The 13,470-nt window shown below is 43.6% G+C and overlaps 1 protein-coding gene across 1 annotated transcript in view; it reads left to right on the plus strand.

The window, feature by feature from the left end:
• ANKAR (ankyrin and armadillo repeat containing) overlaps window positions 1–13,062 on the plus strand; it is a 40,851-nt gene extending 27,789 nt beyond the window's left edge. Inside the window, 3 exon segments of the mRNA XM_048483701.1 lie at window positions 1,921–2,057; window positions 11,831–12,040; window positions 12,985–13,062. Coding sequence (XP_048339658.1) covers window positions 1,921–2,057; window positions 11,831–12,040; window positions 12,985–13,062 — 425 coding nt within the window.
• Window positions 13,063–13,470: the final 408 nt, after the last annotated feature.

The raw sequence follows: 13,470 nt of genomic DNA on the forward strand, positions 1-13,470 counted from the left end.
GATGGATGGATGAATGGATGGATGGATGGATGGATGGATGGATGGATAAATTTATGTATAACTCCTGATAAACCCTCTTTAAGATCCGTGTGCTGTGGTGGAACCTGTTCTTAAAAGTAACTTTTAAAAATTTTGCACTGGTAATCAGATTTTCAGTGGCCAGTCTCAAGCTGGGCTGAATAACAATTTACCCACATTTTCTAAAAGCACTTGGCAGACACCTGGAAAAGTGGGTATCGTTGGCACTAGGGATTTTAATTATATGAGCTCCAAAAACAATGTAAGTTATTGATCTTCCAGTAACACAGTGGATAAAATCAATTAAAAATTTTTAAAAAAATCAAAATTAGATTTTAAAAATTTAAATTGGATTTTTTAATTCAGATTTTTTTTAAAAAAAATCTTTTTTAAGCCTAAAATGAAAAGAAAGGTATGTTTGAGGAAAAATCTATTTAAATATGATTTAAATAGTTTTCTATTTAAGATACATTATCGTCCAAAGGTTTTTCATCATGAAATAAGGATAGGTTTCAGTTAGGTAGTATGAGACTATATATTCATGCAACATTCAATTTTGGGGGCAAATGAATTCCCCAAATCCATTCACAATGTCATGCTTTTCCAGAGGTTTTATTTGAGACAGTTTTTCCAACTTGGAGATATTATCAAAGAAAAAAAGATTAAGAATGTTGATTGTAAGTTGAGTATAAGAATTATAGTTGCCATCATTTGGAGCTATATATATCTCGATTAGTGTTTTTAACTTATCTAATATTGTATTTTATATATGTTATTTTACCTTATGTTGTAAGCTGCCCCAAGTCCGACCCGCGATGGTGAAGGGAAGGGATATAAATTTAATAAAAGCAAAATGGGAGGAGTAAACAGTAAAAATGAAAGTGAAACCTTTTTTGAGCAGAATACGCATACAAGTCTTTGTGTGTATGGCCTGAGGGTTCAGCGTATCAAGTGGAGGAGAGAAAATCTATAATGGCAGCAGGCTGTAATGCAAGGAGACTGAGGCTCATTCATACATGCAGGAATAATGCACTTTCAAGCTGCTTTCAGTGCTTTCACTTTGAAGCTACGTGCTTGGAATGGCAAAATCCACTTGCAAACAGTTGTGAAAGTGGTTTGAAAATCTATTTTTCTGCGTGTGCAGAAGGGGCCTAAGGTTGGAAATATTTTATTGAGGTTCCTCTACCTATGGCTAAGGCAGGAAGGCTTGCAAAATTCCAAACACTGCAACAGAGAAATGCAAGGCCACATTGGCCTGGAAGAAACTGAAAGATAGTTAATCTTGCAATAATTTCACAATCCTCTACCTATGTATTTCTAGCGGTATGATGGAATCAGTAATGTTTTTTATATAACTGTATAAATCTAATCTGAAAATTCAGTAAGGAATGGGATTTTGATCATTGCTCTTCTAAAAAAATGAAGCCTTCATCTGGCTGTAAACATTAACATTATAATAGCAAGAATGACTCTTTATGTACAAAACTGACTAGTGATTTAAATCCATGATTTAGTGGCGCGGTTTAGCAGTGTGCTATTTCCGTCTTTGTAGTGAAATACTCTCAAGTCTTTGAACAAAACTTAACTTTATGGTAACAACATACTTAGAGACTCTCTCAGTCTTGGCCATCTCTCATTCAAGGTGAAGAGAAGTAGATTGTTATGCTTGCCTATTTCCTGGCTCCTTCCAGGAAGGAACTACAATGTAATCATTTTTCCCATATTGCTACATCCCTTGTCTTTTAAAAGAACATCTAGCTAACCTTTTAGTTGTAGTCTCTTAATAACATGCTGACTTTGGGCCTTTCCCCACTTACCGTTTTAGCGACACGCTACTCTCAAGCATTAGTGATTTCTACTGGCAGTGCCGTGTTCCCCGTTAGAAGGTGCCGTTTCTTCAAGCCAGAAATGCCAACCTGCTGGCGCTGAGGGGACTGAGCGGCAGAGTCGAGGCGGCTGCGTTGTCGCCTCCCAGAAGCATTAAAGGGGAGCGCCGCTGGACCCCACGCTATTTGGGGAGAGTAGCGGCGCAGCAAGCGGTAGAGATGGGGAAAGGGCCTTTGAGTGGCCCCGTGTACTACAGATGCGACTTCTCCAACTGTCCTGTTTCCTTCCTGTCACTCAGGAACGCTGAACTTGCACTCTTCTTCCACACATGCACTTTCAATCCCACTTTTCACAATAGTTTGCCCGGCGAGTGGATTTTGCTGTTTTCGCACAGATGCAAAGGAAACGCATTAAAAGTGGAGTTGAAAGAAGCGCATTATTTTGCATGTGTGTGTGGAAGGGGCCCAAGCTTTCTCTCTTTCTGGACTGTGCTCCATTATTTCTCTCATCTCTGTTTACAGGTAGCTGAGAGCTCCATCCTGTCCCCTCCTGCTGATCTCTCCAGTTGGTTATTCAGATTGTGTCTTTTTATCCCCATCTGTGTACCCTCATCAGCAACTGTTTCACCTTGCTATTTTTACTTAGGTGTCTTTGGTACCTTCCTCTCAGCACTTGACCATTATCCCATTCCATCTGGTACATGCTGTGGTTTATTGGCTGCATGACATCAGTTTTGTTGCCAGATTTTATCTTGTTTAGTAGTAAATGGCTGAATTTGTATTGTGTTTTCTCATTGTAGAGTCAGGAAAATCTCTGGCTGACTAACGCAAATCCTGTTTTTGTTGGCCTGAGGATTTACCTGAGTTCACCAAGAAGAAGAAAAAAGAGAAGAAGAAGAAGGAGAAGAAGAAGAAGAAGAAGAAGAAGAGGAAGAGGAAGGGGGGGGGGGGGAGGGAGGGGAGGAGGGAGGAGGAGGAGGAGGAGGAGGAGGAGGAGGAGGAGAAAGAGGAGTTTGGATTTATATCCCCCCCCCCTTTTCTCCTTCCAGGAAACTCAAAGGGGCCCCTTACAATCTCCTTGCCCTTCCCCCCTCACACCCAACACCCCTGTGTGAGGTGGGTGGGGCTGAGAGAGCTCGAGAGCTGTGAGCCAGCCCAAGGTCACCCAGCTGGCATGTGTGGGAGTGTACAGGCTAATCTGAATTCCCAGATAAGCCTCCAAAGCTCAGGAAGCGGCAGAAGCGGGGAATCAAACCTGGTTCCTCCAAGATTAGATACACGAGCTCTCTTAACCTCCTCACGCCACTGCTGCTCCTCCCCATCACCCCTGGCTGTAGTGATCTCTTCCCCTTGTGTCGTGAAAAGGGTCTTGAGTTCTTCCTGCTCATTAGTCATTGCGCTGGAATTGAGTTTAAATCTTGAGATGGACTCTTGTCTCTGTGATCCGAGGCTTGCTAGGCATGGGTTTTGCCGATGCAAGCACTTGTTGTTTTTTCTTAAGAGGGTTCCTTACAGCTGTTTTATGGCTGAAGCTCAGCTTTGCCATTACTTTGAAGTTATCCAGGTGATGATGGCAATGTGATCAAAATCCCCATGTCTTGCTGAATCTCTGGAATTCCTTCCCTACAAACCAGGCTGTGTTGTTGGAGCAGAGAGTGTATCCTGGTCCCTCATAGCATCACAAACAGAAGCTTTATCTTGCATGTCATTGTTCTGGCTAAAATCTTGGCCCAACAAGGAAATCAGCCATGCTATCAGTTGTGCTATCAGTTCAGAGGGATTCCCCTGGAGCAGCACTTGCCAATTGCAACTTCTCACTTTGCTGGGCATCAGAACAATGTCTAAGGAGTGATAAAACAACGAATGGAAAAGGAGGGAAGGTATTTTTTCAGAGAAAAAAAAAGAGTCGCGTGATAGCGTAGTGTTTAAGTGCTCACACTGCCACTTGCACGGTCAGGAGTTCGAGCCCCTCATGGGTCAGATATCCTGGCAGCTGGCTCATGGATCCAACTCAGCCATCCATCCATTCTTCATCAGTAAATGAGTACCTAGCTCATTAAGCTAGGGCGTAAAGAATAGCCCGGGGAGAAGCAATGGCAAACTACCCACAAAGAAGCTTGCCTATAAAATCCTGGCTTCGCTTGAAAGCGGTACCCGGGGTCGGACCGCGACTGATGGGGAAACTTTATTTTATTTATTTATTATTGCGATTTATAAAACCACCCCATCCCCTGAAGAATCTGGGCGGTGAACAACAGATATTATAAAACAGTGTAGCAAGCGTAACAATAACATTTTAAAATCAGTAATGTCATTAAAATATATAAAATTACAGTGTTCCCGTTATAAACCATATATGGCGTCCAGCATTAAAACAATCAGTAAAAAACCCCTCCTAGAGTGGGGGCAGTATAGATATTCGCGAGGAACTCCCAGAGTAATAAAGGGAGGGACAGGTAGATCATACACCATCAGCGGCCGGCACTCCCCAAAGGCCCGGTGGAACAATTCGGATCTTACAGGCCCTCACGGAACTCTCAAGATCCCTTGCAGGGCCCGGACAGATGGTGGGAGAGTGTTCCACCAGGCTGGGGCCAGGAGCCGTATAAAAGTGGCTGGCCCGGGTGGGAGCCAAACCATTGTTATCATTGAGGGGCTGGGGACCACCAGTAAATTGGCCTACTGGTGAGCGCCAGAGGCTTATTATTGTAGAGGAACATATGGGGGGGGTAGGTGGTCCCGAAGATACGAGGGAACTAGAGCTTGTATAAAGCCTTAAAGGTTAATACCTGCTTTTTCCACTTTGCCGAGTATAAGGGGCAGGATTTTCTGCGATGAATTCATTACATTTTTTTTAAAATAATCTTTGTGTCCAAAATTGCTTTGCAGAAAAGATCTTAAGCCTCTCATCCCTCAGTTCCCCTTTATTTTATTTTCTCAGATTACCATTTTTTCATTTCTGTTTTTTTAAAAAAACTGCAGTTTTTTCACGGTTAGATGCGACACTGAAAACATTGCTGTGAATAGAGCAGCCCGAGAGAAGAGGGCAGGGACAGCTTCAGACCAAAAGTAAATAGCACATTTAGCTTGAAATGTAAGCCAAGCTCTTTATGAGTCAAGGAAAAAAAATGGGTTAATAGGAAGGCTAAGATCCTGTGCTTCCTGACCTAGAAAAGGGGGGGAGGGCTTTTTTCCTCTATGATTTTACTGGCAGCTGGAAGGCTGATGGGGAAAAAATTTACACCCGTGTTCAGCATGAGCGATGTAAACTAATATATCTTGTTTAGCCCTCCCTTAGAAAAGCCTACTTTTAAAGACTTTAGGAAATGATATTACCACAGTAAACATGCCTGCAGAATCATTCCTCTACACACAGGCCAAAATAAATTCATCATCAGAGGCGAATACGGTTTTGGAAAATACAGGTTCCTTGAACCAGGAGGCTAGAAATGGAAATTATTCAGCATTTGCTGTGAAGGGACATTAACACTGTGCATTTTGCAGTCTAATGTGATATTGTACACAGTGCCAAAATAATGCACTTTTTTTTGGTACTGCTGGATATTGTAACTGGATTTTTAACAATTTTATAACCAGTCTACTTCTACTCAATATGTTGGGGAAACAGTTCTGTTGCAGAAACCAACCCGGACCCTATGATAATCAAACCCAAGCAGGTTATTGGAGGACTTATAGAAAAGCGGTGACCAGATGTCCACTGCTTTTTGGTGGGACAGTCCGCCCGCCATAACAATTTGTTCCCACGTCCGCTTGGGTTTTTTGAAGTGTCCGATTTTTTGAAGGCTGCCGCACTTTTTTCCCTTCTGGAAAGGCAGTGCTTGGCAGCCTCCAGCCAATAGCGTACATGAACACTGCCTTGTGGGGTGCTCCCGTTTCCACGCCCTGTGACAGAGCAGAGGAAGCGGAAGCACCTACAAGGCAGTGTTCTCCTGCAGCTCTCTGAAACATCGCATCTTTGTCATGCGCGACCGCTCGCCTACCCGCCCATCCAGGTTTACTAAAGGTATTACCATCTGGTCACCTAATTATAGAAAGATGTTGCAATGTCATTATCAGGTGTCACTTTTTATCTGAATCGTAAAATAGTAAGCACTTATGGATAGTAGCTTTTGGTGATTACGTTTGGGCTTCTTATTGATAAGAGCTGGCATTACAAACAGAACTCATGGGAACTATTTGTATGTGTATATATTTGCTTTTTATTGATAAACGTTTTACCGTAATTTATCATGCCAACAAAGGATTTTTGTATACTGTATTGTTGCATTTTTATAATATTTTATTTGGATACTCCCACTCAATATAGAGTATTGCAATTTCACAGAGTTGTAACCTTGGGGTTGTTTTTTGTTGTTGTAGAGCTGGAAAAGTTGACCATTGAAGCAATGTCTCTGCCAACACCACAAGCAAAACAGCTGCCGTGTGATGTCAGGGAAAATGGGGCTGTCTTGCATTCCTGGGGATCTACCCTCAAACGTCATGCTGGACTAGATTTGCTGATTCACAGCAGCCCCACCATGCCTCTGTGCAAAAAGTATTGCCAATCTCTTGACCCTTAATGCCCATTCGAAGGGCATTCCCACCTCACTAGACACCTGGGAAATTATTTGAATTTGAGTTATTGTTAGAAACATTTTTTTTTCAGGGACTTTTCGGCCACAGCACAAATAAAAGCATCTTAAGGGCGTTAAAAGAAGCATTTGGGAGGAACTCACACAATCCCCAGATGTCTTCAGAATGTTTTCATTTTCAATCCCACACCTGTCATATTTTGAAAAAGCTAAACTAGTGATCTTTTTTCCTTAAGACCGGGGTCAAGATGTTTCCTGCTTGCTGTGCAGTTTCCTCGTTTTAAAAAAATTTCAGGGGGGGTAACTTCAAAGCTACAGAGACTCAGTATGGATACGACATATCTCTCTCACTTACATGCAAACAATGGCCCCTTCTGCACATGCAGAATCATGCATTTTCAATCCCTTTTCAATGCACTTTGGAGCTGGACTTGACTGTGTGGAACAGCAAAATCCACTTGTGAACAATTGTGAGTGGATTGAAAGTGCAGTATTCTGCATGTGCAGAAGGGGCCAATGACACCCATTTAAGCTACGGTGGCCACCTACTGGTGGGGTCTGGCATTACAACTGATCTCCAGACAGCAGAGATTAGTTTCCCCCAGAGAAAATGGCTGCTTTGGAGGGTGGACTCTCTGGCATTATACCCGGCTGAGGTCTCACCTCTCACCAAATCCTCCCCTCCCCAGGCTGTATTCCCTAAAAGTCCAGAAATGTCCAAGCCTAGAAGTTTGGCAGCCTTTTAAAAACTGTCCTGGATATATCCATTGGAACAGACTGGAAAGGACTGGTTTAATCTGATTTGCACATTGGCACATTACATCATTCACACATCCATCCAGCAGCCTCTTTGAATTCGAAAAACAGCCTGGCTTGGGGATGTTGTGGCCGGATAGGTTTTCCCTCTTGGCGAAGATAAAGCGTACCTCATGTTTATTAAGCCGACCAGTCTCCCATTCTTCCTTCTGGAAATTCCAGGAGATATGGAAGGATGCCTGGTCATCCCGATATTATCCAGTCGTCTTCGGATGGTGAACAATTACGGCCCTTTTCAGATAATGTTCTGAGATCAGAATACCTTCTAATGCACAGGTGTCAAACTCGCGGCCCTCCAGATGTTATGGACTACAGTTCCCATCATCCCCTGTCAGCATGATGCTGGCAGGGGATGATAGTGTAATAACATCCTGAGTGATAGTTACACCTATAAACAGGAAGCGAGGCAGTACAAATCAAAGAGAGGAGGGATTATGGTTAGGTTGGAAGAGATGTATGTTTTTTTACATTCGGAAGGTCGAGGGTTCCAATTCTCATTGTTTCCTGTTTGAAAAGGATCACACAATAGGTAATAGAGAAAAAAAATTCTACTCATAAAATGATGGTATGACTCAAGGTATCGCACAAGATAGAAAACAGTGTGCCAAGCACAATGCAATAAAACCGAACAACTCAAAGAGTCAAAATTGGCACACTGACCTGGATTTGTATGCAGACATCATTTGTAATAAACAATTCAAAACAACATTTGTGCAAAGTTATTTTTGTTATTGCACACTTGTAAATTCACTTACACTAATGCTAACCCTATTCTAATATAGTATAATGAAAAGATAAAGTGCATAATATATATAAAATGCCAGTGTCAATAAATCATATCAATGTACAATTTCATAATTTCATTCAAGATATAATGACAAAGGTCCATATGAGACTTCAAACTAATGAGTTCCAAAAATTTCTTAATATGTCCATATATTGTATGGTTTCAAAATGGAACTTCACAAATTTTCACCAACTGTATTGACAAACAATCATTCACAAGTCCATATGAGACCACACTGTTCAATTCCAACGGAAGTTTTGTATCTCCATTTTTATGTGATTCCCAAATGGAACTTCACAACAGAGCTGATATCTCCTGTGCCTTGAGTCCATTCATGGATGGTACATAGAAAAATGAGAATCCTGTATAGAATCGCACCACGCGTCTGAATGCGTTTTCGAAGGTATCTTCCTCGGTATACCGATTCTCAATAGCTTGATTTCATCCTGGGGTTCTACAACGCAAGGTTGTTGTTATTCTTATCTATATTCGTATTGGTCATCAAATTTAACCCAAAATGTTAAACATACTTACAACATTCTTATATAGTGTCATCTTTCCCCTAGAGATCATCTTATACAAGCAGGAAAAAAGCTCAATATATGACTCAAGGTATGCCAGGCAATAACAACAGTAATTAAGTGTCGTCACATCACAACGGATTTATGGCGAAAAGCCCTCATCTTGGCTTTTTTCAAAGCAAGAGAGATAAGCAAGAGGTGGTTTATGTCGTTGCCTTCTAGCCGACATGCCCATGACCCTGGCCCCTCTCTTGGTGGTCTTCCATCCAAGTACTAAGCAGGACCAGCCCTGCTTAGTATCCCAGCTCTGGCAAGCTCAGGCTAGTCTGGGTTCGATACATCTGCTTGTAAGAAATATCCCTGCAGATTAGCAGGAACGTCGCTGTACGCTTACTAACAGTGCAATCCTAAACAGACTTCCCAACACTCTAAATCTATTGAAGTCAGTGGGTTTAGAACCGTGATGGCAAACGTTTTTGAGACCGAGTGCCCAAATTGCAACCCAAAACCCACTTATTTATCGCAATGAAGTGCCAGTGCATGCAAAATTAACCTGAATAACCCTCGAGGCAGGGGGCCCGTCTGCTGGAGCCCCCAGCAAGTCCCCCATGCGCCGCTCTGAGCCTCTCTAGCATCTCTGCCGCCTCTGTGCCCCCCCCCCCCCCCAGGCAGCAACCACCTGTAGCACAGGCACCAGTCCTGCCAGCCGAGTCCTCCCTGCTTGCTGAGGTGCACGAACATCAAGGCCAGTCTAGATGTGGGGGGGCAATTCCCACCCACATGACAAATTCTGCAATAGCGTGTGTACCACTTGGAGAGGGGCTCTGAGTGCCACCTCTGGCACCCGTGGCATGGGATTAGCCACCACACGGTTTAGAAGAATGTGTATCTCTGTTTAGGAATTGTACTTCTGTAAAGCACAGTATTATTATTGTGTGCATGCCTTGTTTTAGATTTATTTGCAAACCAGCTAGATAATGTTATCTATATTATGGTTATGTACAATAGTCACAGAAGAAGAGAATGCCCTACAAAACACCCTTACCTGAAAGCAGCCTTCAGACTGGGTTTAATTTGCCTTTTGTTTCAATAGCTTGGAGTTGGATGCAAACCAGCTTATATACTGAAGTAGAAGTCCCATTCACCTGATTCCCATTATAGCCACCTTTGTACTTTAATTCCATCCTGACATAGGGGGCAGTTGATTCTCTTGTGTAGAATCATATCACATAAATTGTGGTATTGGACATATATGATACTTAGAGAGAAGCTATGAAAAGAAGAGGTTGAAAATTAATATTGCTGTAGGCTTTTGTATTTCAGTATCTTTGTAGCAAGGCAGAAAGTTCAGCTTTAGTTCTAGCTAAGCTAACATAGTTGTTTGTATCTCCTCCTGCTACGGACTGCTCTTAAACTTTTGAAACTACCATGGGAGGAGAATTGTGGAATTGATGTAACATCCCCTATTCCAGGCAACGGGTGGTAGAACTGGAACTTGTAACTTTCCAGCAGGAAGAAGACGGGCCGGCTACTGGGGTGGAGCAAGATTATAGGTGAGACTACAGTTTTTGTTTGCCAAGTTCCTGCTTTGTTCAAGAGAGTTCATACTGCCCCACACCCTTCCTACCATCAGTAGAATCTTGACGTAATGACATCACTTCCGGTGTGACCAGAAGTGATGTCATTGCATTGTTGGTGACAGCGTTACTTCACCAATGAGGGACCCCTCAAGGGGTTTCCAACTTGCAGGCAGTGGCTGGAGACCTCCGGCTGTTACAACTGAGTCTCCAGGCAACCAAGGATCAGTTCCCCTGGAGAAAATGGCTGTTTTGGAAGGTGGGGAGATCTATGTCATTATGCCCCATTGAAGTCCATCCCTAAACTTCCACACCACCCATGATCTCTGCCCCCAAAATCTCCAGGTATTTCCCCATCCTGGAATTGGCAACCACACCACTGAGCCTTCCACTAATTGCCAGGCCTGGTTGAGATTTTGCTGATAAAACTACAACGGAGCCGGTGGTGGGATTCAGCCAGTTCACATTCAGCCATTTCCGGCAGAACCCGGTTGTTAAAATGGTGCTTGTAAAGCAACCAGTTGTTGTAGAAATTGGTTGAATCCCACCACGGAACCGGTTGTTAAATTATTTGGAATCCACCACTGTACAGACCAATGTACATGGCTTCTGGAATGGCAGATGTACACTGAGCTCTCTTTTTTGTGTTTCAACAGTTGACACTTTGTGTGTGTGCGTGTGCTTGCGCGTGCATGCTAAAGTACCATCAAGTGACTTCCAGCTCTCTGTCCCTACAAATCCAATAATGTCTTCCAGAACATCCTACCACTGCTTTGATTCAAGATCTTGCAAGATAAAGGGCTGAGGCGTCTTTATTCCTATCCTGGACCCTTGCATAAAACTTTTAATTTCTTCCTCATCGGAACCCGAAGTTGGGGGGATCAACTTGAATGATTACAGTCAGGGGAGGGAGGGCAGGATCAAAAACTGATAATAAATAATAAAATAAGAAAGTAATGTGGATGGGCTTTCTCTGAAGGGGGTCTGGTTGAGTATTATTCAGTCAGCCTTTGCATTATAACCCTTGATGCGCCTGTGGTACACTTAACCGATTGGAACTGTCCTCTTCTGCTGACGCATCCATGCTCTTCAGGGATCAATGCCCACATCTTAGTCACCAATGGTGTCTCAGCTGTGACCATTCTGCCTTAGAGTGACTCTAATAGATGTTCACCCCTCTTGACAGAGTCTAAATTGCTAATAACATTGCTCCCATATTAAGCTATGTGCCCCAAAGATTATGCATTCTTTCACACAGCAGCCCTTCCAAGTTATCTGATTCATCCCTGGCCTAATACTTTAGCTTTGCAAACAAGTACAGAACTCCGCCCTGCTCATATCCTCCAATTCCCCAAGGATCAGAAGCTATGCGTGGTTTCCCAAATGAGTTTCCAGCTAATGCTTTCTTTCTTTTTTTTCCAGACAACTGATTCTTGATCTTCTAAATCCATTTTATTTGAAACTGTGTTTTGGGAGCTGCTTAACAGCTGTGCTGGACACGGCATTAAGTCCTCAGCCTAAAATACCGTGTTCATTATTAGCTGCGTTGGAGTTCTCCCCCCCTCCCCACCCAAACGATAATGTTTGCATTTGGAAATCCCGAGCTGCAGAGCAGAAATCTTTCTCCGTGTGGGCCCAGTGCCTGCCCATTAGTGGAGAGGGGTCCCACTGTTTCCCCCTGTGTTTCCCCCAGAGGTCCCACCAGTGGTACACATCTGGGAACCATGAACTTTCAAAGCAATTAAAGGCGGTGGATGCTTCCTGTATCTCCATCCAATCAAGATCCTCACGCCTGGACCAAGGACCCATAAGCTGTAATTCTTTGTGGCTGAGTGAAGGCAGGGGAGGGATCATGCCCAAGAGGAGTCATATCTTCTTTGTTAGAAACTATTTTGCAGTTGGAGTAAGAAAGAATTATGAGATGGGTCAAAGACCACAGAACTATTCACTTTCTGGCACTCCCTCTTCCACAATTATTCATTTGCCCCATCAGATACAAATTTAACGAAACTTGGCGTCTCATCATGATTTGGCAGGGGTTTTCACAACTTCGTGCTTTGTTGGTGGCAGTATCTTTGTAATACACTTTGGAACCTTGGACATATTACACAGCCAGTGGTGGGATCCAAAGAATTTTGTAATAGGTTCCCTGCATGGCCCCCCCCCCCCTCAGCAAAGGGGGGCAGAGGCGTACCCTAGAAGCAAACCTGAGCCCTGGGCAAAGCCTGAGTTGGATGCCCGCCCATGGGCAGCCACACCCACCACGACCCCAACATATTTTTTTGCACCAGGTCATTTCTAAATCATCATCACATTATAGAAAATGCCCCAACTCTGGACAAATCCTGAACACAGCAATGAGTGAAACACGCTTGGGTTCTTTGATGAGAGACTGATGTGAGATAAAAAAAAGGTCGCGAAAGGCTGAGAATCAATGAATTGCAGTACCTGAAAGGGATGAACCCAGTTCAGGGGAGTTACATTATTAGTCATAATGGTGCTATATGGAACCTTCATGTTCAAAGGCAGGATGCCTCTCGAGGGAAGCTTGAGGCGTTGAGATGGAAAAGCCCCGGACCCAATGAGTAACCCCTCTCGGCACACACAAATAGTGGTAACCCACTCTCGGGAACTGGTGAGAACCTGCTGGATCCCACCTCTGTACACAACTGAAGGCTGCCTTTTCTGTGCCCACAGAGGTGTACCCAGCATGAAGATGTTTAATATGATCTCGAGAGCCTTTCTCCACATTTTGAAGGAAACTTGTGCTGCAGTGACAAAGGGAGGGCAACTAGCCAGAGGGTATGAACTGCCTGCGTGCCCCCTCCTGCCCCCTCCACTTGCCAGGAAATGCCCCCCAGAGACAACCCTCCCTGCCCCGATATGCCCCAGCCCTGCCCGACCGCGCGTGACTGCAATGGGTGACACCAGGGGCGAGGCAGCCCATGTTGTCCCCATTGCAGCTTCACGCTTCTCTGCTGTGCTGTTACTCTTGAACCTGAGGCAGCTTGCTGAAGCAAACAGAGACCTGTTTGTTTGTTTTGTTCAATTTATATGGAAGCTCTCGAAACGGCTCAGAGCTGGCTCACATCATTTCAAACAATGCAATGCAACATAAAGTTACTAACTGACCAATCAATATATATAATTATTAAGCAGCTAAAACACATACCAAAACAGGCTAAAACTTAACACAAGCTGACCGATAAAAAATCCTTGCCATGCTCCCCACCCTCCTAGGGAGACTCTGGCAAATGTACAGATGGCAGCTGCAAGATAATGGGAGACTGTGCCTCAACTTGAATGCGGGGTGAAATAATTCCATTTTACAGG

The sequence above is a fragment of the Sphaerodactylus townsendi genome, linkage group LG02 (genome assembly GCF_021028975.2).
Source record: "Sphaerodactylus townsendi isolate TG3544 linkage group LG02, MPM_Stown_v2.3, whole genome shotgun sequence".
Classification (NCBI taxonomy): Eukaryota; Metazoa; Chordata; class Lepidosauria; order Squamata; family Sphaerodactylidae; genus Sphaerodactylus; species Sphaerodactylus townsendi.